This window comes from Dendrobates tinctorius, unplaced genomic scaffold, assembly GCF_039654945.1.
Source record: "Dendrobates tinctorius isolate UK_male_01 unplaced genomic scaffold, ASM3965494v1 ptg000075l, whole genome shotgun sequence".
Lineage (NCBI taxonomy): Eukaryota > Metazoa > Chordata > Amphibia > Anura > Dendrobatidae > Dendrobates > Dendrobates tinctorius.
This window is the reverse complement of record NW_027361743.1, coordinates 9,502,433-9,530,051: the sequence shown is the minus strand read 5'-3', so window position 1 is coordinate 9,530,051 and position 27,619 is coordinate 9,502,433. Positions and strand designations below refer to the sequence as shown.

The 27,619-nt window shown below is 44.3% G+C and overlaps 1 protein-coding gene across 3 annotated transcripts in view; it reads right to left on the bottom strand.

Moving 5' to 3' along the window:
* The window catches only part of MRE11 (MRE11 homolog, double strand break repair nuclease), a 296,568-nt gene that overhangs the window by 23,415 nt on the left and 245,534 nt on the right, over positions 1 to 27,619 (bottom strand). The window contains exon 19 of one of the 3 annotated variants that reach the window (XM_073582977.1): positions 21,053 to 21,125. The exons of the other annotated variants lie outside the window; for them this stretch is intronic. Within the exon in view, the coding sequence (XP_073439078.1) occupies positions 21,122 to 21,125 (4 nt within the window). The 3' untranslated portion in view covers positions 21,053 to 21,121. Of the gene's footprint in view, positions 1 to 21,052; positions 21,126 to 27,619 lie in introns of those variants that run through there. 3 annotated transcript variants of the gene reach the window in all.

Here is a 27,619-nt window from a genome sequence, read left to right as displayed (position 1 = left end):
AACTTGCACTATTGCTGACTGACTAAATACTTTTTTGCCCCACTGTATATTTGGTATCGCAGCATCCGCAACAACCCGACCTATAAAACTGTCTCACTAGTTATCATAGTAACATAGTTATTAAGGTTGAAGGGAGACTTTAAGTCCATCTAGTTCAACCCATATCCTATCCTAACCTGCCCTAACATGTTGATCCAGAGGAAGGCAAAAAAACCCATGTGACAAACAGCAAGCTTCACATTGGGGAAAAAAATTCCTTCCCGACTCCACATACGGCAATCAGACTAGCTCCCTGGATCAACGTAATATTAAGGAAACTAGTGTATATACCCTGTAATATTATATTTTTCAAGAAAGGCATCCAGTCCCTTCTTAAATTTTAGTAGGGAATCACTCATTACAACATCATATGGCAGAGAGTTCCATAGTCTCGCTGCTCTTACAGTAAAGAATCCACGTCTGTGAGTATGCTTAAACCTTCTTTCCTCCAGACGTAGAGGATGCCCCCTTGTCCCCGTCACAGGTCTAAGAGTAAAAAGATCATTAGAAAAGTCTTTGCACTGTCCCCGCATATATTTATATAATGTACTAAGATCACCCCTAAGCCTTCGATTCTCCAAACTACATTACCCCAAGTGTAATAACCTGTCTTGGTATTGCAGACCCCCCAGTTCCCTAATAACCTTGGTCGCTCTTCTCTGCACCCGCCCCAGTTCAGCTATGTCTTTCTTATACATCGGAGACCAGAACTGTACACAGTATTCTAAGTGCGGTTTCACTAGTGACTTATATAGAGGTAAAATTATGTTCTCCTCATGAGCATCTATGCCTCTTTTAATGCATCCCATTATTTTATTTGCCTTTGCAGCAGCTGCCTGACACTGGCCACTAAATGTGGGTTTGTCGTCCACCCATACACCCAGGTCTTTTTCAGTGACAGTTTTGCCCAGTGTTTTACAATTAAGCACATAATTATACATCTTGTTTGTTCTACCCAAGTGCATGACCTTACATTTATCCCCATTAAAGCTCATTTGCCATTTATCAGCCCAAGCTTCTAGTTTACATAAATCCTCCTGTAATATAAAATTGTCCTCCTCTGTATTGATTACCCTGCAGAGTTTAGTGTGCATCCAGACAAAAATAGACTCATATCATATGAACGTTTTCGGTCCAACAACGGACCTTCATCAGAAAGGTCTTTTTGTTTCTTTAGGCTGTGGGCCCACGTAGCGTTTTAAAACGCTCACTAAAAACCGGACTCCTTCCCAGAAATCGTGCGTTTTTTTCCGCGCGATTTCACCGCGATTATGATCGCGATTTTGCCGTGCGATATTCAACAACTTTCCAAGTGATTTGAAGCATCGCTTGGAAAGTGATTGACAGGTTGGTCACACTCGTCAAACATAGTGTTTGACAAGTGTGACCAGGTTTTTACTATTGAGGCCGCCTATGCGGCGTCAATAGTAAAAGATAGGATGTTAAAATGCTAAAAAAAAATTAAAAAAATCGGGGTATATTTACCTTCCGGCGTCCCGCACTGCCATCCCGGGCCTCAGCGTTCCCAGTAATGCCTTGCGAGACCTGTGATGACGTAGTCTCGCGTTGCTATAGCGATCTCGCGAGACCGCTAGAGTCACGCGAGACTACGTCATTACAGGGCCTTGCCGCAAGGCATTACTGGGAACGCTAGGCCGGGAATGCAGCGCGGGACACCGGAAGGTAAATATACCCCGATTTTTTATTTTGTATTCTTTTTTTACAGGGGTATGGTACCCAGGGCCTGGAGGACAGTCTCCTCTCCTCCACACTGTGGGTACCAACCGCACATGAGAAGCTTAACTTCCCGCATGGTGGGCATAGCCACATGCGGGAAGTAAGCGATTCTCATGCATTCCTATGGGTGCGGAATCGCGGCAATTCTTTGAGATTCCGCACAAAAGAATGAGCATGCTGCGATTTTTTCCGCGATGCGAATCCGCAGCGGAAAAAAGCGCATCATTAGCACAGCATGTGCGGAATGCCATAGGAATGCAGGGGGGCGTTCTGTACACGATTTATAAGCGTTTTCGCGCCGAAAATCGCGGCAAAAACGCTTAAAAATCGCTACGTGGGCACATAGCCTTAGAGTAGACTGTAAGAGATACAGTAGGGTAAAAGATATCCTAAGGCAGGAATGAAATCCTGTTTATTTTGTAATGACTGAAGCTCGAGTCTATCAAAGGGGCTGGATACAATGTGACTGGATGAAGCAGGCCTTAGGGAGAGAGAGCGCGCTGTCTGGAGCAGTATCTGCAAGGGGCTGCAGCGCTAAGAGGCCTCTCACGGCGGCACCCTGGATTATTTCATCGGCCTCTTAGCGCTGCAGTGTATGTGCGAAGCTCCACCAAACTCCCAGCAAGCTCCAGTGACCAGCACCACCCACTGCCCACTCATTGGCTGGCAGTAAACTGCACCAGCACTCATCTTTATCATTATTCCAGCATTGGAAAGAACACAGCAGTGATCCTGTATTTGTGAAATCAGCACAATACATACATACATACACCCCCCAACACTTCACACTGTTACAGCTGCTGATTGGACAGGCTGCTCCCATCAGTATTTGTGTCATTAGAGACACAGTGCTCACACATACACTGCACCAAATCTGCTGCTGTGTGAAGACATCAGTGACACAGAGCTGTCTCATTCACACAGCAGAGGCTTTGTCACACAACAGATTACACCAGTGACTGCCATCCCCTGTGCAGATTAGAAGCTGCAGACCCCCATCACTGGCCATCACACAGTCTGTTCTCACTGCTGCCAGCAGCCTGGGACAGTGAGGGAAGGAATTACTGATAATGAGTTATGTATTGTAATCATGGAGTGGCCCAGAATACAGGACGATTTTCACTCCTCACTAGTTTCACTTTCCATAGATCACTGTTCAGTGTGTGTCTGGGGGAGGAGCAGCTCTCTTCTCTCTGCAGTGAGGCTGCTAGAGGGGGAGGATTTGTTACTGTGTGATGAGGGCTGCTTCATGTGGACGGGGTGGGCCTGTAGCTATGGAGGGTGGGGTTGTTGCTATAGAGGGCATGTTTGGAGTAGAGTAGGAGGTTACGACTAGTTCTCATTTCAATGCCAAATTAAACCCCCCCCTTGGACGTTCAGTTCAGAATATCTTGAAAACCGTGCAAACTAGTGACAGAAGGTATATTACTTATTGTCATAATTCTGCAGCCCAGATATGTACTGAGATTATGTGAAAAGCCCAGACAACCCCTTTAAATTCCCAGCACTGTATATCAGAAGCTCAGATAGAGAGAATCCTAATGGGGTCATATTTTCCATAGATAATGATCTCCACTACTTGGTATTCTGTTTTCATATGTTTGGAAAGTGCAAGTTAAGACCTTTCTAAGATCTATGCAATCTCTGTAAGATAGGAAAGAATGTTTATTTGCAGACTCTCCGGGAATCTACATATGTAACATTTATAAGCACTCGGGATCTAGCTGAACAAAACACCAATCAAGGCAAAGAAAAAAAAAAATGTGTATTTGGATCACACATTTTAAATATTGAAAATTTTCTTTTATCTAAGTGCCATATATTTTATGACTTAGGAGTGCTGAATTGTAGTTTAGAAAGATACTCTTATTGAAAAAGATGTGGGGGGGGGGGGGGGGGAGTTCCTTGTGGGGGTGAAATAAAGTAGAAAAAATGCAAGCCCACGATCCCATGAGATTAATTTAGGGCTCTTTCACAAGTCAGTATATCCAGTACATGTGGTGACAGTTTTCACAGGTACCGGAGACACTGACACATTCAAGTGAATGGGTCTGTGCACATGTCAGTGTGTTTCTGGTTCGCAGGAGCTCATTCCCCAGTGGTTCTCAGCCGGGACGGTCGCATCTTGACACTGTCCAGGTTGAAAACTGCACTGCTCAAAAAAAATAAAGGGAACACTAAAATACCACATCCTAGATATCTCTGAATGAAATATTCCAGTTACAAATTTTTATTCATTGCATAGTGGAATGTGTTCAGAACAATAAAACATAACAATTATCAATGTAAATCAAAATGAATATCCCATGGAGGTCTGGATTTGGAATTATACTCAAAATCAAAGTGGAAAATAAAATTACAGGCTGATCCAACTTCAGCGGAAATGCCTCATGACAAGGAAAAGATGCTCAGTATTGTGTATTGTGTATGGCCTTCACATGCCTGTATGACCTCCATACTGTACAACACCTGGGTATGCTCCTGATGAGGAGGCAGATGGTCTCCTGAAAGATCTCCTCCCAGACCTGTACTAAAGCATCTGCCAACTCCTGGATAGTCTGTGGTGCAATGTGACGTTTGTGGATGGAGCGAGACATGATGTCCCAGATGTGCTCAATCGGATTCAGGTCTGGGGAATGAGCGGGCCAGTCCAAAGCTTCAATGCCTTCATCTTGCAGGAACTGCTGACACACTCCAGCATATGGTCTCACAAGGGGTCTGAGGATCTCATCTCGGTACCTAATGGCAGTCAGGCTACCTCTGGCGAGCACATGGAGGGCTGTGCGGCCCTCCAAATAAATGCTACCCCACCACCATTTTTGACCCACTGCCAAACCGGTCATGCTGAAGGATGTTGCAAGAAGCAGATCGCTTTCCACAGCGTCTCCAGACTCTGTCACGTCTGTCACATGTGCTCAGTGTGAACCTGCGTTCATCCGTGAAGAGCACAGGGCGCCAGTGGCAAATTTGCCAATCCTGGTGTTCTGTGGCAAATGCCAAGCGTCCTGCACGGTGTTGGGCTGTGAGCACAACCCCCATCTGTGGATGTCGGGCCCTCAGACCATCTTCATGGAGTCAGTGTCTAACCTTTTGTGCAGACACATACACATTTGTGGCCTGCTAGAGGCCATTTTGCAGGGCTATGACAGTGCTCCTCTTGTTCCTCCTTGCACAAAGGGGGAGGTAGCGGTCCTGCTGCTGGGTTGTTGCCCTCATACGGCCCCCTCCACGTTTCCTGGTGTACTGGCCTGTCTCCTGGTAGCGCCTCCAGCCTCTGGACACTACGCTGACAGACACAGCAAACCTTGCCACGGCTCGCATTGATGTGCCATCCTGGATGAGCTGCACTACCTGAGGAACTTGTGTGGGTTGTAGAGTCCGTCTCATGCTACCAGGAGTGTGAAAGCACAACCAACATTCAAAAGTGACCAAAACATCAGCCAGAAAGCATTGGCACTGAAATGTGGTCTGTGGTCCCCATCTGCAGAACCACTCCTTTATTGAGTGTCTTGATAATTGCCAATAATTTCCATCTGTTGTCTATTCCATTTGCACAACAGCATGTGAAATTGATTGTCAATCAGTGTTGTTTCCTTAGTGGACAGTTTGATTTCACAGACGTTTGATTTACTTGGAGTTATATTCTGTTGTTTAAGTGTTCCCTTTATTTTTTTGAGCAGTGTATTTATCTCCCAGACATGGATTATGGCTTGGGATAGAATGACGGACAGGTGTAGGATATTGTTTTTTATTTTTGTTATATTACAGGAGACGGGGATTTAATGGAATTAGGCGCTAGGTGAGTGTAACTGTGTTTTGTTTTATTTCTAATAAAGGACTTTATTTTTGTTGTCTTTATTTACCACATAACTACAGGATTAGTAATGGATAGGTGTCTTATAGACACCTCTCCCTTACTAAGCCATGTTCTTGATGTCACCTGATAATACAAAGGTGACATCAACCCCAAAAATATTACACCACTTGTCACCGCTACAGGGCAAGTGGGAAGAGCCGGGCAAAGCTCCAAAATTGGCGCATCTAATACCTGTGCTTTTTCTAGGCGGCTATGGGCTGCTATTTTTAGGCTGGGGGTGATCAATATCCATGGCCTCTTACCAGCCTGAGAATACCAGCACCCAGCTGTCAGCTTTAGCAAAGCTGGTTGTCAAAAATGGGGGGGACCCCATGCTGTTTTTTTTTTTTTAAATTATGTATTTAAATAATTTAAAAAAAACAAGAGTGGGGACCACTCTATTCTTGATAACCAGCCTTGCTGAAGATGACAGCTGAGGGTTGCAGCCCCCAGATGTGTGTTTTGCCTGGCTGGTTATCAAAAATACAGGGGAACCCAAGCCATATTCTTTATTTATTTACAACACAGGCGGCAGCTAATGAATACTACCATCAGCCGCTCCTGCTGTCACTGTTATTAGCGGCAGCAGGTGTAGGCTGATGGAAGTAATAGCCCCATCAGCCGACGCTTGCTGTCTCTTATTAGTTGAATATAAGTCTCATCATTCTTCCCTGCTCGCTGACAGAGCAGGGGAGAACAACGAGAGTCATCTTCTTCAGGACCCGGCGCCTCGGAACGGCACATACTGTACCGCTGCTTCTCTGGTGTCGGTGCGTGCGGTACTGATGCGTCTCTCGGTTGCCACAAGTATTTCACACACTGACATCTCCGGTACCAGTTTTTCTGATACCAGAAATATCAGGACTTGTGAAACTTGCCTAACCCGGTGGTGTTCAATGTGTGAAAAAAATAGAAAAAAAAAAAAAAAGGATTTTTTCTTTTTTCATCAATAGACATGTACAAGGCTTGTTTTTTTTTTGTATGGCAAACTGTAGTTTTTATTGGTATCATTATAGGGTCTCCAATGCCCCCCAAACCACCAGCATTTGTACCTTCTTGTTTATACATTCTGCATTACCAGCCCTTTATCCTGGATGACACATTCTGAGTGACTTTTTCCAGCAGGCGTACATGCACAAATACACACGAAGCGCAGCTCTGCAGCTGTTTAACTAATGCTGCTCATCAGAAATGATTCATTATTTAACCGACAGACTCTAATGGATTTGCCAAAAATATCCGATAGGTAAAACCTTCACAAATTGGAAAAAAAAAAAATTGGTTTCACCTTTGAATTTAGCAGAAATCCCTGCTTTTATTTTTTTCCAAGGACTTGCTATATGCTATAGACTCTGAGCAGTGACTCTCCTACCACATCTCTTCTTTCAGATATCCTTCACATTGTTGGTGGGGAGACCCCCTAAAGTTGTCACAGTTGTGTGATAAATGTGCTACAAGACTTGTCAAGAGATCAAAATGAAAGCCCTCATCACTAATGAACTGATGCCTTTAAGACTCCTCCTAATAATAGCTCACCTTCTCAAACTAAGGTCTTGATTCATCAAAGATGTTTTCACAAGATTTCTGGAGTAAAAAAAAAACTTTTTGAATAATGCAAAAGTTATGTAAAACTTTTGTGACTTTAGGAGTTTTCATGCCAGTCCTAACCAGATACGCCAAAGCATGCAGGACGAGGCAGGAGGAAATTCTTCAAAATTTACTCCACTTTGGTGGCAAAACTTACACCAGAAATGTACTCCAATCAGTGACTGGAGTAACATCTCTGGCAAAGGTGCATGCCAGCGATGCAGTTTATAGGCCTGATGACCTGGAGCAATGTTCACACTGGGTTCTTTTGAAAAGAGCCTTTTCTAAAATCCTCCTCGAAAACTCTACCTATTTGTTTATGATACATATATATATTTTTTTTTAATCCTGAAGAGGTTTTTAAAAACATCTGTCGGGAAAAACAAACAAACACATGTCGCTTCTTTGAAGTGGATCCTGATGGAAACGTCTCCAAAGTAGGCACTGTCCAATCAGGAGGCTGGAAAGGACTCTCCAGAAAAAAAAAAACCTCTTCTAAAACTGCTTCAGAAAAAAAATTAAAAATATTAAAATATACAGGTGAACTTGATGGAAAATCAATGAGTCATTATTTTGGATGTGACCTAGTCAATGGAGTTCATGAGGATTTATGAGTTTATGGTGGTACAAGCCTTTTTCCTTCTGTGAATGACCAGGGAATGCCTACAATTCTACAATTTACTCACCATGTCACTCCAGTTAAAAAAAACCTCATGGTTGCTCTGATAAAATTAGCTGGTAGTCACCCTCCCCAGGTCCAGCGCTGTATCTCCAATGACTGTGCATAGGCTGTAGCAGTGATGTCACGCTGGTGGCCGATGTAGACGGCACGAGCTGCTGAGCTCAGTGACAGGCTGCAGTGCTGTTGATCTCCGCTGCACATTATCCCTCCATCGAGCCCCATAATATGGCATACAATAGAGAATGCTACAAGTGTTTGTGTAGAATGAGATATACTGGGACGCAGAGGAAGGGAACACCCTAGGGTCTCTAGCGTTTTTTCAAGGTTACAATTTTAGAAGTCTTCATGGACCCTTTAATGAGATTTCCCATATAATTTAGGATATACAGCCAAAGCAGAAAAGAAAAAAACCTCCATTTGCAGAAGGTTGCTGAGGGGTTCTTGCCCCTCATCAGACCACGTAGGCGAAAGGATCACTGGGTGATAGGCCTTAGATAGATAACATAAGTGGTTAAATCTCCCTACCGTAGCTTGGTTGTCTCTTTAAGTTGAAAGTCCATTGAAGGTCTCTTACTCATCCAACCAATATCTGACAATGCACTGATGAGGGGCAAGAACCCCTGAACAGCCTTCTGCAAATGGATGCATAATACCGCTCTCGGCAATTGTAGGCTTTTTCCTTTTGGAGAAGATTCTTGTTTGTATCTACATCATACGTCACATAGCAAGACCTTCATGGGTCAATATTGACTTCTACGATTGCTGTCTCCTATGTTTTTACTTTCTCATAGCCTATACATCAAAGTGTGCATGGGAGTGGGCACTCCATCAATTTTTACTGGTTATGGCTAAGAATAGAGATGGGGGAACCCGAACAGTAAGGTTCAGCATCCGTACCGAACACCTATTGTTCAGGCATGGACACCAAACATGGACTTCATCAGGAAATCCGTGTTACTGTTCGGGGTTGGCCCCCCAAACACCAGGTATTTGTCATGCTGTCATGTGCATGACAGCGCGGCAAACACCATTTCTGATCGGCGGTGAAATCATCACCGTCGGTCAGACAGCCGCGGTTCCCAGCTGTGATCGGAGGTATAAAGTTTACCTCTGGTCACTGATGTCGGCGGATGGGACTACTGCTCCCACCAGCCGATGCCTGCTGCCACTAATAACTATTAATTTTTTTTTTAAAAAAAAGGTTCCCCTGTATTTTCTATAACCAACCAGGCAAAACTTACAGCTGGGGGCTGCAACCCTCAGCTGCAGTATTCTCAGGATTGTATGGGGCCATGGATATTGGTCCCACCAGCCTAAAAATAGCTTTGGCCGGCTCTTCCCACTTGCCCTGTAGTGGTGGGCAAGTGGGGTTCATATTTTTGGGGTTCATGTCACCTTTATATTGTTCGGTGACATCAAGCCCATGGATTAATAATGGACAGACATCCATTCATTACTAATCCTATAGTTACATGTAAATAAAGACACAGCCAGAATAAAGTTCTTTATCTAATATATAAAGCTCAAAGTGTGTATGTATGTGTGTATGTCCGGGATAGGCATCCGCACCGTCGCAGCTACAGCCACAAAATTTGGCACAGTCACACGTCTGGACCCCGAGAGCGTCCTAAGCTATGTTGTGAGGCGAAATTTTAACCCCGCGCGTTCCAATTCACCAAACAATTTTGCCCCCATCTACATAATGTGGAAAAAGTGTGTGCGTGTCAAGCCCCGCCCCTCATTATGATGTCATAATGCCCCTATTTGCATACTGGGGAAAGTGTGTGCGTATCAAGCCCCGCCCCTCATTATGATGTCAAAATGGTTGCCATGCCGACGCTGATGTCATCATAGGCTGCAAGCCCCGCCGCTCATTATGTCATCATAATGGTTGACTGGAATGGAGGATGTGTGATGGGTATATGGGCACTGGAGTATGGGATGGAGGATATCTATGACGGGTATATGGGCACGGGCCTATGGGATGGCGGATATGTATGATGGGTATATGGGCACGGGACTATGGGATGGACGATATGTATGACGGGTATATGGGCACGGGACTATGGGATGGAGGACTTGTATGGTGGGTATATGGGCATGGGACTATGAGATGAAGGATGTGTGATGGGTATATGGGCATTCGACTAAGGGATGGCGAATATGTATGATGGGTATATGGGCACGGGACTATGGGATGGAGGATTTATATGGTGGGTATATGGGCATGGGACTATGAGATGAAGGATGTGTGATGGGTATATGGGCACTCGACTATGGGATGGCGAATATGTATGATGGGTATATGGGCATGGGACTATGGGATGGAGGATTTATATGGTGGGTATATGGGCATGGGACTATGGGATGGAGGATATATATGATGGGTATATGGGCATGGGCCTATGGGATGGAGGATATGAATGATGGGTACCTCACTCCTAATGTCACTGAATTGTCTTAACTTGCATTGAATTTATTGTCTGTACATGTCCCCGCTTAATTGTAAAGTGCTGCGGAATATGTTGGCGCTATATAAATAAAAATTATTATTATTATTATTATTATTATGGGTATACGGGCACGGGACTATGGGATGGAGGATAATTATAATTTGTTATAACTAACCACAGTTAGTTACTATGCCCGGGCAGCGCCGGGCTCTTCAGCTAGTTTGAAATAAAGCAAAACAAACTTTAACTTTTTTTTATCTACAACACAGTTATACTCACCTAACGCCTAATTCCATTGAATCCCTCATCTCCTGTAATAAAACAAAAATAAGAAAACAACCATATCCCTGACCTGTCCATCGTTATGTTCTATGCCGTAATCCATGTTTGGGGGATAAACAGTTTTCAAAGTGGACGGTGCCAAGATGTGACCGTCCAGGATGAGAACCACTGGGGAATGAGCGCAGCCTTAGTGACCAGCGGTGATGTCACTGAGGTTACCGCCGGTCACTGAGACTGTGTCTCCAGCCAGGCCAATAAAATGCGGTGACGTCGGTGAGCTCACCGTTAGCACAGTGAGAAAAAGTCACACGGTGCAGAGGCAAGTTCACCGCAGTTCAAATTCACCACAGTGAAATTCTCCCCGTGAACTGGGAACCGCAGCTGTCTGACCGGCAGTAATGATTTTACTGCCGTTTAGTATCGGTGTTTCCAGCGCTGTCATGCACATGATAGGGGGTGGAAATAATTTGGAGCCAAAAAATATTCCAGCCTACTGGCTTTTTCCTTTTAGTTACGTTTTAAAATAAAAAGACGAGATGATGCACGACGGTTGTTCTTTTATGACTTATTTGTTTGCCTTCTCTCTACATATGACCATTTATTGTACCGGTTGTATTAACTTAGCTGTAATTTTCATTTGGTTGCGCCTCCAGATGTGGCCTCCTCCATTTTATTAAATTCCTAAAGAATTAAAAACAATAAAACCTAAAAAAAAAAAAGTCCTAAACAGTTTGACGGGGGCTTTACCAGAGACAATAACTTTACCCCAATCCTCTGCATCCCAATTTCTGTACTTTCAGCAAAGTTATTTTCTCAAATGACGCCCCTTTCAGACTGTTTGGGACATCTGGAATGAAGAATGATTGACCGGAAAAGGAAAGATGAGCACTGTCACGAGTCCCGTGTCAACCATCAATTGTGACTGTTTTAACGTTTGGTTGGTAATTTTGAAACTGATGTTCCGGAAACCCAAACTTTTAACAGCTACCCACGAGCAAGTGGGTCTGACACACTTTTTTGTCCACTCCTGATCTGGTATACCAGACTTCTAGGACTACAATCGGTTGGCGCTAGCAAGTTCATCAACTTGGTAGAGTCAACATTGTGAAGCCATGTGTCAGGGCCATCCTGCACATGGGTCAGTGTCAAAAAGTCATCTACAGTACCTCTCCATGTAACAACTGCAGTAGAGAGCGCTGCACATTTCACGCAACGTGACGTTCAGTGGACCGTTAATTTTGGCTTTACTCTCACGTGTCTGGCGCTGCTGATAAGATGACAATTACCGTGCATGGCTCTACGGTGCTGACAATACGCACATTATCAGTTGGAACCCAAATCGCTGGTGAGCGATTACTGATGATAGAAATCTACTGTATGTCATCAATTGTAAATGTTGCAGAAAATGATTTTCACGTGCACTGTTGTTTTGACAGAGGCTTTTTTTCCGCTTCCCACTAAATCACAGCTTGCGGCCCACAAATTATCTGCTGGGAACGGCAGAGCTGATTAGTGTTTTTAGCAATTATAATGCCATTTAGGTTTATAAAGTTATTATTCTGGAGATTTGCTTTGTATTTAGTAATCACTAAAAGTAGTTTTTACCGAATCTTGTCATAACAATTCAATGTAAAAAGAAATGACATAGCCTTAAAGGGGATATGCAACTCGACAAAAAATGAAAAGAAAAAACATAAAAAACATGGCAAAAGCACACATTTTACTACAACTTACAAGCATCAAAAATGCATCAAATAACTAACATGATCTTTTTACACCTAGGCCTGCAACAGTGACAAGGGGACATCCTCTACGTCTAGAGGAAAAAATAACTTAGTTACTCACCGATAACGGTGTTTCTCGGAACCCATGACAGCACCACGGAGAGAGGGGATCCGCCCTTCAGGGACAGGAACCTACAGATAAAAAGGGCAGTACCTCTCCTCCACCTCCAGTTGGTTACAGAGCATCAGAGGGTCTTCAGGTTAGTTAGACAACAGAAATATACACTCACTGGCCACTTTATTAGGTACACCTGTCCAACTGTGTGTTAAGACTTAATTTCTAATCAGCCAATCACATGGCGGCAACTCAGTGCATTTAGGCATGTAGACATGGTCAAGACAATCTCCTGCAGTTCAAACCGAGCATCAGTATGGGGAAGAAAGGTGATTTGAGTGCCTTTGAACGTGGCATGATTGTTGGTGCCAGAAGGGCTGGTCTGAGAATTTCAGAAACTGCTGATCTACTGGGATTTTCACGCACAACCATCTCTAGGGTTTACAGAGAATGGTCCGAAAAAGAAAAAAAATCCAGTGAGCGGCAGTTCTGTGGCCGGAAATGCCATGTTGATGCCAGAGGTCAGAGGAGAATGGGCAGACTGGTTCGAGCTGATAGAAAGGCAACAGTGACTCAAATTGCCACCCGTTACAACCAAGGTAGGCAGAAGAGCATCTCTGAACGCACAGTGCGTCGAACTTTGAGGCAGATGGGCTACAGCAGCAGAAGACCACACTGGGTACCACTCCTCTCAGCTAAGAACAGGAAACTGAGGCTACAATTTGCACAAGCTCATCGAAATTGGACAGTAGAAGATTGGAAAAACGTTGCCTGGTCTGATGAGTCTCGATTTCTGCTGCGACATTCGGATGGTAGGGTCAGAATTTGGCGTAAACAACATGAAAGCATGGATCCATCCTGCCTTGTATCAACGGTTCAGGCTGGTGGTGGTGGTGTCATGGTGTGGGGAATTTTTTCTGGGCACTCTTTGGGCCCCTTGGTACCAATTGAGCATCGTTGCAACGCCACAGCCTACCTGAGTATTGTTGCTGACCATGTCCATCCCTTTATGACCACAATGTACCCAACATCTGATGGCTACTTTCAGCAGGATAATGCGCCATGTCATAAAGCTCGAATCATCTCAGATTGGTTTCTTGAACATGACAATGAGTTTACTGTACTCAAATGGCCTCCTCAGTCACCAGATCTCAATCCAATAGAGCATCTTTGGGATGTGGTGGAACGGGAGATTCGCATCAGGGATGTGCAGCCGACAAATCTGCGCCAACTGTGTGATGCCAACATGTCAATATGGTCCAAAATCTCTGAGGAATGCTTCCAGCACCTTGTTGAATCTCTGCCACGAAGAATTGAGGCAGTTCTGAAGGCAAAAGGGGGTCCAACCCCTTACTAGCATGGTGTACCTAATAAAGTGGCCAGTGAGTGTATGCACAACATTATAATATTGCTTATTATCAGAAGCACCGTGCCTAAACTTAAACACTCTACAACCAAAAAAACGTGCTCACCACACTCGTGAAGGGGACGGGAATAAGCAGGTGCTGTCATGGGTTCCGAGAAACACCGTTACCGGTGAGAAACTAAGCTATTCTCTCTCACCCATGACAGCACCACGGAGAGAATTACAGAGATTGGTAGCTTAGGGAGGGACCACCGCCTGAAGGACCCTTCTCCCGAAGGTCAGGTCAGACGTAGAGCCTAGATCTAATCGATAGTGTCTGAAAAAGTTTGAAGGTGATGACCAGGTGGCCGCTTTACAGATTTGTTCTATCGATACCTCAGATCTTTCAGCCCATGAGGTCGCCATCGCTCTTGTGGAATGGGCTCTCAACCCTTCCGGGATGGTATTTCCACTGGATGAATATGCCAGGGCAATCGCATCCCTTATCCACCTTGCTAGGGTACTCTTAGATGCTTTGAGTCCCTTCCGAGGTCCCTGAAAACACACAAAGAGAGAGCCTTCCTTCCTATATTTTTTGGTGGCCTCTAGATACCGCACTAGGCACCTCTTCACGTCTAAGGCGTGGAATTTTTCTTCTCCCTGATTTTTAGGATTTGGGCAGAATGAAGGAAGGACAACCTCTTGGGACCTATGGAAGCGTGATGACACTTTCGGTAGATAGGCCGGGTCAGGCTTTAAAATGACCCTATCATCTAGAATCTTTGTGAAAGGTGGCCCTACTGATAAAGCTTGCATATCGCTCACTCTGCAAGCTGATGTTAGCGCCAAAATAAGCACTTTTTTTAACGACAGGATTCTTAGGGATGCTGAGTGAATAGGTTCGAATGGAGGGCCTGTTAGTGTGGATAGTACAAGATTTAGGACCCATGATGGTAATCTTTGATTAGCTATCGGCCTGGATCTGGATACGGCCTTAATAAATCTTGCCACCCAAGGATTACCTGCCACATCATGGTTATAAAGGGAGCCCAAAGCCGCTACTTGTACCTTTAATGTGTTGACCGCTAGACCCTGTTCTAGGCCCTTTTGTAGAAATTCTAGGATTTTATCAATGTGAACCCCGTCCTGAACCTTAACCCCCGAAGTGGATAAGAATTTTTTCCACGTTCTCCCGTAGGCTCTCATCGCAACCGGTTTCCTACTTTTTTGTAATGTGGTTATCAGGTTCTCTGAAAACCCTCTGTCTCTCATCAGTGCCCTCTCAAATTCCATGCTGTTAAATGGAGCCTCCTTGCCTGAGGGTGCAACACTGGGCCCTGCGATAGCAGGTCCGGGAGATCCAGTAGGATCCATGGGTCGGTTACCGAGAGTATTCTTTGCCAGGAGAACCAGGTTCTTTTGGGCCAGAAGGGGGCTATTAAAATCATTCTTGCACCATCCTCCCTGACTTTTCTTAGCACTGCTGGGATCAGCATGATCGGGGGAAAGGCATATGTTAGGCCCTATGTCCATGGGAGTATGAAGGCATCCAGAGCTAGAGGATTCCCCCTGGGGTCTATGGAGCAGAAAGTTTCCACTTTTTTGTTTCTGAAGTCGGCGAACAGATCTATGTCCGGGGCCCCCCACATTTTTACAATCTGCCGAAAAACGGACCGCTTTAGGACCCATTCCCCTTGTCGTAACTGGGTGCGACTCAGAAAGTCTGCCCTTTGATTCTCCGTGCCCCGAATGTGTAGTGCTGACAGATAGCAGGTTTGCCTCTAACTTGAGGACTCTGGAGGATGTGTCCATTAGGGCTCGGGACCTGGTTCCCCCTGATGATTTATATATGCTATTGTGACTCGATTGTCCGAAAATATGCGGACGTGATGACCCCGAAGCAGGGGTAAGAAGTGTGTTAATGCGTAGCCCACTGCTAAGAGCTCTTACTGGTTCGAGGAGGCTTCTAATTCTTGAACTCCCCACGCACCCTGGGCCACTTCGTTGTTCATATGTGCTCCCCACCCCGTGGGACTGGCGTCTGTGGTAACTATGTGTGTTATTTTTGTTACCCAGGAGATCCCTTTGGAAAAGGTTGTCTTGGCTTCCCCACCAGGCTAGGGAATGAGTAGTTTTTGAATTAAGGGTAATACGACCCTCTACGTGTCCCCCTACTGCGGACTGGTTGGCTAGTACATCCCACTGTAGATCTCTCGTGTGTAACTAAGCCCATTGGACTGCTGGCAGGCAGGCGGAGAGAGAACCTAGTCGTGACATCGCTTTTCTTAATGTCATGGAGGGATTTTGGATGGCTCTTGTTACAATTTGAGCGATTTTCTCCTTCTTGCGGTCGGGGAGGCGGCACTCTTGAATGTTTGAGTCCAATGTTAGACCCAAGAATTCCTGTACTCTGCTGGACTCCAATCTTGATTTTTTTTAGATTTAGGAGCCAGCCCAAGCCCCGCAGAGTGTCCATCACCCTGTCCCTCTGTTCCCAGCATTTTTGAGCTAAGCTGCTTGCTATTAAAAAATAGTCCAGATACGGGATTATTATTATGTCTTGCTCCGTTATATGGGCCATCATCTCTGCCACTATTTTGGTAAATACCCGTGGAGCTACAGATATTCCGAATGGCAAGGCTCTGTACTGGAGTTCTCTTATCTCGCCCTTTATCGAGACGGCTAACCTGAGATATTTCCTGGAGTTTTTGTGAATGGGGACGTGATAATAGGCGTCGCTGAGAACTAACACCGTCAAGAAGCAGTTCGGAAAAGTTTTTGGTGGTGGACCTGATTGACTCCATTTTGAAGCTTTGATTTCTGACGTATTTGTTTAATTTTTTTAAATTTATAATCGTCCGAACCATGCCGTCTGGCTTGGTCACCAGGAAAAGAGGGGAGTAAAAACCCCCTGCCCCTTTCCTGCAGGGGAACCTCCTGGAGGACTCCTTTCTCTACCAAGCTTAGGACTTCGTTTTCTATGGCTTCCTGCTCTTGCATATTGGATCTTAGCGGAGTCATTACATACTTTTGAGGCGGGAGGGAGAGAAAGTCTATCCTTAGGCCCTCCTGGATTAGCTTTACTATCCATGGGTTGTTTGAGATTCTTTTCCAGGCTGGGAGAAAAAGGTTTAACCTTCCCTCCACCCTGAGCAAATTGTCACCTAGAGGGCTTTTTGTCTCAGGACGAGTTGCCGAAGAGGAACCCTCTATCCCTTCTCTTGTAATCCCACTTTTGCTCTCTCGGTGGTCTCCTCTGAAAAAACTTTCCATTCCGAAAGGGCCTCTTAAATGCCGCAGGCTCTAAATTTGGGAACCCTTTCATCTTACCTCGCTTTCTGGAGGATGTCATCTAACGTCTCCCCAAAAAGGAATTTTCCTTCACAGGGGATTGAACACAGTTTCATCTTGGTCTGTAGTTCCCCCGGCCAGCTTTTAAGCCATAGTGTTCTACGTACTGCATTTGAGAGTGCTGCTGCTTTGGACGATAACCGGACTGAGTCTGCCGATGAGTCCGCTAAGAAGGCAGCCGCTCCCCTTATTACTGGGATAGAGTCTAGGGTTTTATCCCTTGGCGTCCCTTCTCTTAGTTGCTTTTCTAGTTGGTCCACCCAAACCATTAGGGCTCTCGAAGTACTTGTTGCTGCTATGGCTGACCTGAGGTTACCTCCAGCTTGATTCCCATGCCCCTTTAAGAAAGGTATCTGCCTTTTTATCTAGGGGATCCCTGAGGGTGCCCATGTCCCCAAAGGGGAGGGCGAATTTCTTTGAGGCCTTCGCGACAGCTACATCGAGCTTCGGGGCTTTATCCCAAGATTTAGATGCCTCTTCCTCAAAGGGATACTTCCTTTTAAGGGAAGGGACCGTGGTATTTTTCCTGTCCGGTTTATCCCATTCTTTTTTGATTAGACCCCGCACATTTTCATTAAGCAGGAACACACTCCGCTTTTTCTGGCCAAGCCCCCGAACATTATGTCCTGGACTGTTTTATCGGGCCTAGGGTCCAGCACCCCCATGGTAGACCTTACCGCTTTCACTAGTTTGTCTACCTCGTCTAGGGGGAAGCAGTGACGCCCCTCTGTTTCCTCGTCTGAGGATGAGGAACCGGAATCTGAGGTTTTTGACATTTCTCCCGACGTCAAGGAATCCGACTGGGAAGTCACTATTGTGTCTTTTTTGATTTGTCCCTATGCTTAAGGGATGTAAGGGCACTCTGAACCTCCGATTTTATTGCGGCTCTTAGGTCAGAGGCGAAATCCGGAGTTTCCTGACAGAGGATTTCTTTTGTACATGACTTAAGAGTTTTTTCTCCCAAGAAACAGGTAGGGGCCTAGCACAAGTGGGGCACTCCCTGTTCTTTTTCCCCTTCTTCTTTCCCTAGTAAGGGAAATGGATTTTTAATACAATGGTGACATTCATGAAGATCACTCACCCAAAAGTATGCGGCTGCAGGTACCGATTCGGGAAATGGAGTCAGGTCCTGAATAGGCTGCTCTCCTGGTGGCGATTTGCTCCTTGCAGCTGACGTGCTACGCTGCGTGGAGTGACTACTGGAACGACCATCCGTACCGCGTTCCTTTTTACGATGGTGGTGGTAGTGGTGCTGCTGCTGCCTTGCTTGCTGCTCCTGTTGCTGGTCGCTATCCCCGATGTTCAGGATCGCTTCCAGCCAGGAGCGCTTGTGCAGCAACCATTTTAGATTTCCCGGCTGTGACGTCACCGCTCCCATCCTGCACCGCGGTCCCCGGGAAAGCGCTCCTGCGCATGCGCCGATTCTTGGGACCCGGAAGCCGGCTTCTACTTCCGGGGCGGACGCCATCTTGGTACACCTTTGTACCTCGGCGACGCCGGCATGTTTGTCAGGTCCCCGCGAGCCCTGACTTCCTCTCCGGAGCGGCAGCTCCGGCGTCTCTCCCGCCCGCTCACCCGGCAGCCCGCATCGGCCCCAGCAGTGGCGGCTTTGGGCACCGCACCTTCCCGAGGCAGGGGCTCCCCGCTGCCATCACCGGTCAGGCCGGCCCCGGATCCTGGACACACGAAAGGTACCATACTGTGGGTCCCCTGTCAGGGACAGGAACCCAACTGGAGGTGGAGGAGAGGTACCGCCCTTTTGATCAGTAGGTTCCTGTCCCTGAAGGGCGGATCCCCTCTCTCAGTAGTGCTGTCATGGGTGAGAGAGAAAGATTTAATTATCATCATTGAGGCAATTCTTTATTGTGCGAGCACAGTGGATTTTTTACTGTAAGAGCAGGGAGACTATGGATTCTTTACTGTAAGAGCAGTGAGACTATAGATTCTTTACTGTAAGAGCAATGAGACTATGGATTCTTTACTGTAAGAGCAGTGAGACTATAGATTCTTTACTGTAAGAGAAGTGAGACTATAGATTCTTTACTGTATGAGCAGTGAAACTATGGATTCTTTACTGTAAGAGCACTGAGACTGAATATTATTTTCCTGTAAGAGCAGTGAGACTATAGATTCCTTACTGTATGAGCACTGGGACTATAGATTCTTTACTGTAAGAGCAGTGAGACTAAACATTCTTTATGGTATGAGCAGTGAAACTATAGGCTCTACTGTAAGAGCACTGACACTATGGATTCTTTACTGAAAGAGCACTGAGACTATAAATTATTTATTGTAAGAGCACTGAAACTGTAGATTATTTTCTGTAAGAGCAGGGAAACTATAGATTATTTACTGTAGGAGCACTGAGACTATAGATTCTTTACTGTAAGAGCAGTGAAACTATACATTCTTTACTGTAAGAGCAGTGAGACTATAGATTCTTTACTGTATGAGCACTGAGACTATAGATTCTTTACTGTAAGAGCAGTGAGACTATACATTCTTTACTGTAAGAGCAGTGAGACTATAGATTCTTTACTGTAAGAGCAGTGAGACTATACATTCTTTACTGTAAGAGCACCGAGACTATAGATTCTTCACTGTATGAGCAGTGAGACTATAAATTCTTTACTGTATGAGCAATGAGACTATAGATTCTTTACTGTAAGAGAAGTGAGACTATACAATCTTTACTGTAAGAGCACTGAGACTATAGATTCTTTACTGTATGAGCAGTGAGACTATAGATTTTTTTACTGCATGAGCAACGAGACTACAGATTCCTTATTGTTGGAGCATTGAGACAATAGAACTCTCTTCTCTGTCACATCATAGTGTAATAGCTAATTCACTAAAAAGTACAAGGAGGCGTGGATGCTTTTTTAAAAAAAAAAAATATGATGGGACGTGGATCCAAGGAACTAGTCAGATTTCTTTATGTGAAGTTGGGAAGGAATTTTTCCTCTAATTTGGAGCAATTAGAATCTGTCTCATGGTATTTTTTGCCTTCCTCTGAATTAACATGTTAGGGTATGGGTTGAATTTGATGGACTTCTGCCTACATTCAACCTTAAAAGCTATGACACTGCAGATTTTTCTAATGTACATGAACAATCACATGGAAAAAATGTGACGTGTACAACAGACACATTCTTTTTCAAATGAACCCATGCCAAAAATTTCATTAAAAAAAAACATCATGAAAACCTTTGTAAAACAAAAAAAAAAATGGCGTGCATATACTGTAATAAAAAAGGGTGCCTGAAAAAAATAACTCCTCGGACATTGGTGTAATTACAAAGACATTGAAAAAGAAAAAAAAAAAAGGATTACGGTAACAAAAATTCCTGCTGCAGTATGCAAGAGAATTGTGACAGTATGTACGAGGTGTCATTGCCATATTTATGGCTAATGATAACCCAGAGGAGAACACTGAACACGGATCAAAAAAGTAGAATATGGGACAAAAATACTATTGGCACTGTGTGCAACAGAGTGCCCGCACGAGTAAAAACAATAATTCAAGATAAAAAAGGTGGAAAAAGCAAAGAAATATATATAAAGATATACAGGATAATTTAAAGGGGACCACAGAACAGATGTAAGGTAACAGATGTAAACACCAGTCACATCAGACAGTAAATAACCTGAATGAGATCCATTCACACATACTGGTATTGTGCAAAGATACAATAATCCTGTGAAGGCTACCATATGTTATATGAGGGAAAAAATGTTTCAGTATATGGTAGATAACTGTGCACACATCTCCAGAAGTTAATATGTGGCAATAATATTATATGACAGAGTATTCAAGGATAATAATGTATGAAAAGGATATGTGGATGAACAGCAATGGTTGGTTACCTTATAGTGGTCCCTGGTTCAAGTGCGGCGCTCACCCCGACGCGCGTTTCGGAGCAAGTCCTTCATCAGGGGTGACGTTCAAGTTAACTAGAGGGGTATAAAAGTGGTAAGTAGCCAATAGGTGTGAGACTGGGAAGGAGTCACTACATTCACGGCTAGGAGGAACCCGGAAGTCTCTGGCGCCCGCGTCATGCGACTGCCGACATCAAGGTATTTATGGCTAGTAATAGCCTACAGTGTGTGCACGTCAGGACGGGTCCCTAACAAATGTGCACCACTGAACTGACGTCTGAATTAGAAATAAATCCAGTAAACGAATGAATCAAAAATGGCAGAAGTCAGGACTTACTCAGGATGTATTACTATCCAGAACTGTAAGAGACAATGCTAGTAATCTTCTGCTAACAGAATAAGGAATTCATTTTGATTACCATAATCCATTCGACATTCAGCCCCCATCAATCTCCAATACATGAGACGCTGCAGCAAATTTACAGAAAATTTTGGAAATTAAAAAAAAAAATGGAATGATTTTTTCTGGGTTATTGGTCTGTTAAGTAATTAGTCACAGTCTGATATAACAATATAGGGAGAACAATCCTGTATAGTTTAGTATAATTAGAGGTAAGCAGCTGTCATGGTTGAGTATACAGTATGCCCCGATGACAAATAGAGCAGACTGCGGGTCTTACTTGGAGATGACAGGTTGGAGAATTAGAATTAATCTGGCAGGAATTCTTTTCCTTTTTTCTCTGCAGTCTTCCCTTCAGTTTCTATAGAACATGAATCTTGTTTGCAGCGATAAGGAAGGCATGTGGTGTGGTGCTGGAATAACAAGTGACTTGTGTTTCACTGGATCCACAATACTACAGTCTTCATCGAGGCGTACAATACTGGAGGTGCCTAATCAGTTACAGAAGTTGTCCCCACGCTTGACCCCAATAAGACAAAAAAGCATAGACACACCTCCTGTGCAGGAGCCGTCCCGCGGTGTCGGCAATCGCTCTCCCCGGTGCTCCCATGCGGTTGTTGTGACACGTGATGCCGGCGCCAATCAGTGCTGACGTCACTGTCCTTCGGACAAATTGAACATGAAGAGGAAGTCCGTTCTGCAGCTGATCTCTGACTTCCTGTTCAATCTGTCTGAAGGTGGGGACAGTGACGCCAGTGCATACTGGGCGCCGGGGTCATGTGTCATACAACTACACGAGAGAGAGAACGGCGTCATCACGGAAGGGGAGTATAGACTTTTTTAGTTTATCAAAACCAAGCGTGAGGTCTGAGAAGGGGTTGCCCAAGCAGACGACAGTCCCTGTCGTTTCAGGTAAGTGTTCTGAATAGGCTGTTGTATGGATATATGAGGAATATCACTATGTCTGGCCAGTGTGTGACTTCTATACTGCATTTTTCACCAGGTTTCCTTCTGAAGACTGTCACTTATTTTCTGTTCTCTCAGAGCTAGTGGGCAGAGAGTAGCTGCTATGATTTCTCCTATACACAGGAGGACACACAGATGTGAGCGACTTAAGATCTCCTCTCTCTATGTAACACTTGTTGAGAAGCAACATTAGCATACAGCACATTACAGAGCAGAGTAGCTGCGTATCCTGCTCTGGGGGTGAGATATAACACTTCTAAAAAAGCCACAGTAAGGATCTCTGAGCTTCCCTGCCTCTCTCTTAGGCCGGGATCACACACAGCAAGATACGGCCGAGTCTCGCAGGTTAAAACCAAGCTCTGGCGCCGGCACTCCGGAGCAGAGCGTGCGGCTGCATAGAAATAAATGGAGCTGCACGCTCTGCTCCCGTGTGCTGACAGCAGTGCCGGGTATTACCATGCGAGACTCGGCCGTATTCCTCGCATGTGTGATCCCGGCCTTACTCTGCTTCTCCCTTCTCTATAGACTTCAGTACGCAGCTGTAAAGTGATCAATATGTTTTTGTCTTAGGCTAGTTTCACATTAGCGTTTGGCGGTGCAGCGGACACTCACTGTGAAGCTCCGCCTCCTGCCGCGCCTCCGGTCAGCTTTGCTTATGGGCGCATGCCGTTGCATGCGACCTGCGTACCCTATCTTTCGCATTGGGTACGCAGGCCGTGCACAGGTATGCTTTTGCCAGTGCATGCGTCCTTTTGACGGTGTGGCGGCCGCACCAAAATGCAACAAGTTACGCTTGGCACAGGTCGCCGCACCTTCAAAAGGACGCATGCGCCGGCAAATGCATACCTGCGCACGGCCTGCGTACCCAATGCTAAAGATAGGGTACGCAGGCCGCATGCAGCGGCATGCGCCCATAAGCAAAGCTGACCGGAGGAGGCGCGTCAGGGGGCGGAGCTTCACAGCAAGCATCCGCCGCACCTCCAAACGCTAATGTGAAACTAGCCTTAAGCAGGATGGATTTTTGCCATTTTCAGAAGAAATTATGAGGTCAGGAAGCAGAGGAGAGAAGAAGCGGCTCATGAGAGGAGAAAGAAGCATATATGTCTGATAAGATACAATACAAAGATTTGCAAATTTATTTGTGCTCCTGATTTATGCACAATTCTTTTAAATGGCAGCAGCAATGTACCATAATTCCTGCCCAAGTTTAGGCATGGCGCATTGTTAACAATGGCCTACCTTGCAGTTTACGTCTGGTCTGACCAGTCATACATTAAAATTGCACCATTTAAAAAATAATAATAAAAAAAAATAGCTTTTTGATAAATGACATTAAAAATTGGCCTTATTTTTTTTTATGGAAGAAAGGTGCGATTTTGAAGGCAAATTTTTAACCTGTGGACTTTTTGGGGGCTAAAATTAGACATAAACAAATGTCCAAGTCCCAGTTCTCTTGTAGACTTTTGTTAATCAGTTCTTTAGATCAGTGTATAAAAAAGGATTTCTAATTATAGGAATGAAAGGGGATATTTTTAGGCATTGTATTTGTCAAAAGCTAAAAGCTTTACTCTTGGTCCTGTTCCACCAGGGAATAAAAGGCAAAAATAGAGAATTTGGCATCGGTGGAACCTGGTGAGGGCCAAGAGCCAACACCAATTATTCTCTTTTCTCCGCTTTACACCTTTTGATTATACAGCCATTTCAGGCGGACAATTTCCCTGAGCGCAGGATTATTTCGAGGCCACATTAGACACATGCAACAATTGCATTAGGGCTGGGGCCAGTCAGCAGAGATGATTAATGCCTAATCCAATCAATAATTTATTGGGATGCTGGAAAAGATGGACAAATGGAAGCCTCCAGCTACTGACGGCATGACATTAGAGAGCAGAGAAAGACAATGAGCAGCGGATTTCATCGTCATTTGGAGGTTGCGTCCAGCTCAGCTAATGTAATATGACAGTGGTAAGGAAAGGCCAGCTTAGCCCAAGACTTATATTACAAAAGTTGTGCCACGAGGGCTTCTATTAATCTGCTTAGACTTTCTAGCCTGACGGAAAATCGTTTCTATAAAAATTAGCCAGATAACTCTTTCTTAACTGCATTGAAGATACAAATTTTCTGCTTGCTCCATTACATGCTAAATATACGAATGCATTTAGGGAAGTAAAAGACACTGTACCTTAGGGGTGTACAACATTTTATTATGGTTTGCACTCCTCCTATTTTTTTAATTATTCTTCAGACATTGCAAATTTATACATTTTAGTACTAGACTTTATTACCTAATTTTGCTTCTTTCTCTAATCATGCTGCAGTGCTATTTCACATGGCCGGCTAATTATCCTTTATAAGCTGCTTTCAACTGCTGCTCAGCCAAGATACACATGCTAATCACAAACAGAGTATTGGAATTTCCCAGTCTGATCCTCTCTGTTCTTTACTCCAGGACTCACACACGGGATTTCCCATAGTCTTATTTTTCATAAATAGAATAAGAATCTTGACTGAGCAGCAGCTCAAAGCAGCTTTTAAAGGAGCATGAGCTGTATGGTGTTTTGGGAGGGAATGAAGCAAAAATAGTAATGAAGTCTTTTACTAAAATTCACAACAGTAAATACTAACCTTCTTACTGATGCCACTTTGAATGTTAAGAAGCTAGAATGTTCAATATATCATTGGGTTCCAGTGTACACAGTTGATCATGTGAGGGCTTCATGTGTAGATGACCCTTTTGATACAAACTTCTAAACTTATGATAAGTAGAACCTTACCTGTTCTTTTAGCATTTTACATCGGATTTACCCTGTATGAGATGGTGTCAACGCAAAGGCCGGAGAAAGGTGGGATGCGAGAGCAGGATCTGTGCATTTTCATGAAGCTTATGCATCCCCGTGACTAAACAATAACCTCACTAATGCTAAAAATGACTGCTATAACGTATAGTGGTGAGTAAAAGTAGAAATTAGGAGCAAAACCGGCTGCTGTAAGAACTAAAATATGAAGAAAAAGACCCCATAAATTATTATATAAAAAAAAAAAAAAAAAGGAAGCGAGTAGAGTAAAGAAAATCCTTGCACATATCACTCATAAAACCCTTGACTCCCACAATAAGCCTCCTTTCTATTTATTAGTAACATATCAATTAAGTGGAGTGGAAACATGAAAGCGGCTTTCCATTTTCCCGGCTAAGTCCCCCTACTGTACCACCATTATTTCTTATTTCATAAGAACAAAATCCTCTGCGCTGAAAAGCAAAGAAGCGAAACACGACTTCATTTAAGTCATATAGCTTACATGAAAGTAAGTGCCCCCCTCCTCCCGAGTAACAGCGTCCTTTATCCTAAGAGGAAGCAGCTGGCTTATTGATGTAAAGCCATTCACTCGTACAAGACATGTGGGTGACCCGAGACCCCGCTGTATGGGACCACGCGGCATCAACGTAATTACCATGTACATCTATTATGGACTCTCAATAAGAAATAATAATGATGATGATGATGATGATGATTAAATATTGTTCTGATAGCCGCCAGTATCCCATAAATATACCGTAATAATTATACTATAACAATATCTATGGTAATTATATAATACACTACATAGAAATTATTATCGTCATTGCCAAATTGATTGGGCAAATGGACATCTTGGAGGTAGAAGTCTCCTACTTGGGAGCTCCTCTGCCATCAATTGGGGTGGAGAGCATCTCTCACTCTGGCAGACGCTACTTAAAGGGTTAACAACAAAAGAGCAAGATATCCCATATCTATAGTTTGTTGATCCCAGCACGTCCAATCGGTGGAACCCACAATAATCCTGAGGTTAGGACTTTGACACCCTGAAAACAGGCCCATTCCGGTAGGAGCACATGTGCAGACTCTGCTCCGTTCATTGTATATGGGACTGCCGAGTAAAGCGCTCGGTTATTAACAGCAGTCACATAGACAATGAATGGAGTGGAGGCTGCACCTACGCTCCCTTCAGGACGAGGATGCAGAGACTCGATCTCTAGACTACTCAGGGTCCCATCAGTCAGACCTCCAATGATTACCAAGTTGTCGCCCACGCTTTGGTGAAAAGCCCTTAAAGGGGTTGTCTACCACTTGAAAACCTTAGTGATTTCTGAGTGGCTTAAAAAATAATAATACAAAAAATTAAAAAACACAGGACAAGTTTAAAAAATATATTCACCTACTGGACTGACGTCACTCCTCCATATTCAGTACTGTGTCCCTGGCTGGTCTCCTGGCATCAACATTCAGTGGAAGGTGTCATGTGACGCTAATCAGTAGGAGACTTACAGGAAGCACAGTATTGAGTGCGTCAGTCTCAGTCCGGTAGATGGGTACAGGTTTATTTTTTTTTCCTACATAACCCTGAGCGCATTTAAAGGGGTATTCCCATCTCCAAGATCCTATGCCAATATGTAGTAGGTGTAATAATATTTATTAGAAATTTAGTATCGTTCTTCTGATTCGCTATGTCACTTACCCCATGTCCAGGGCATTGCAGAAGCTTAGGTATCCATGGTGACAATCACTAACAGCTGTCACTATATGAGTGGTCATAACCATGGATACCTAAGCTGCAATGCCCTTTACATGGGGTAAGTGACATAGCGAATCAGAAGAACTATACTACATTTATAATTTCTAATAAATATTATTATTACATCTACTACATATTGGGATAGGATCTTGAAGATGGGAATACCCCTTTAAAGTTGATGTTAACTTTTAAAAGTAGCGGGTGCACAGTAATAATAAATGCACGAGGGTTTAACAGCAATTGCTCGTCTGTGATGAGACAGCCCTATAAGAGTGACTTATCTAAAATGTGTAGTGGCGTAAGACATGCTCTGCATATGGAAGATTTTTTATTTTTTTTTAAATACTTGCCGGTCTTTTCTGTGTATATCGATGCGGTCGGTGTGGATGTATAAATTCCATTTAGGAGGAAAGTCTCTTTAATATTAAGTTATTAATGCCGCGCATCACCGGACATACATAATATATCACTAATGGCTATCTACAAGGAGGAGAAATTATTCCTGAGGGTCTGTTGCTTCCAGCGAGAGCATGCAGACAGCGAGCGGGGAGAACAAGTCTGATAACCTGCAGTGTTTTATTGGCTTGTTTAGTTATGAATCCCTACAGAAAAGACCTCTATGTATATGTCCTGGGGCTGGGAGACGTCCGAC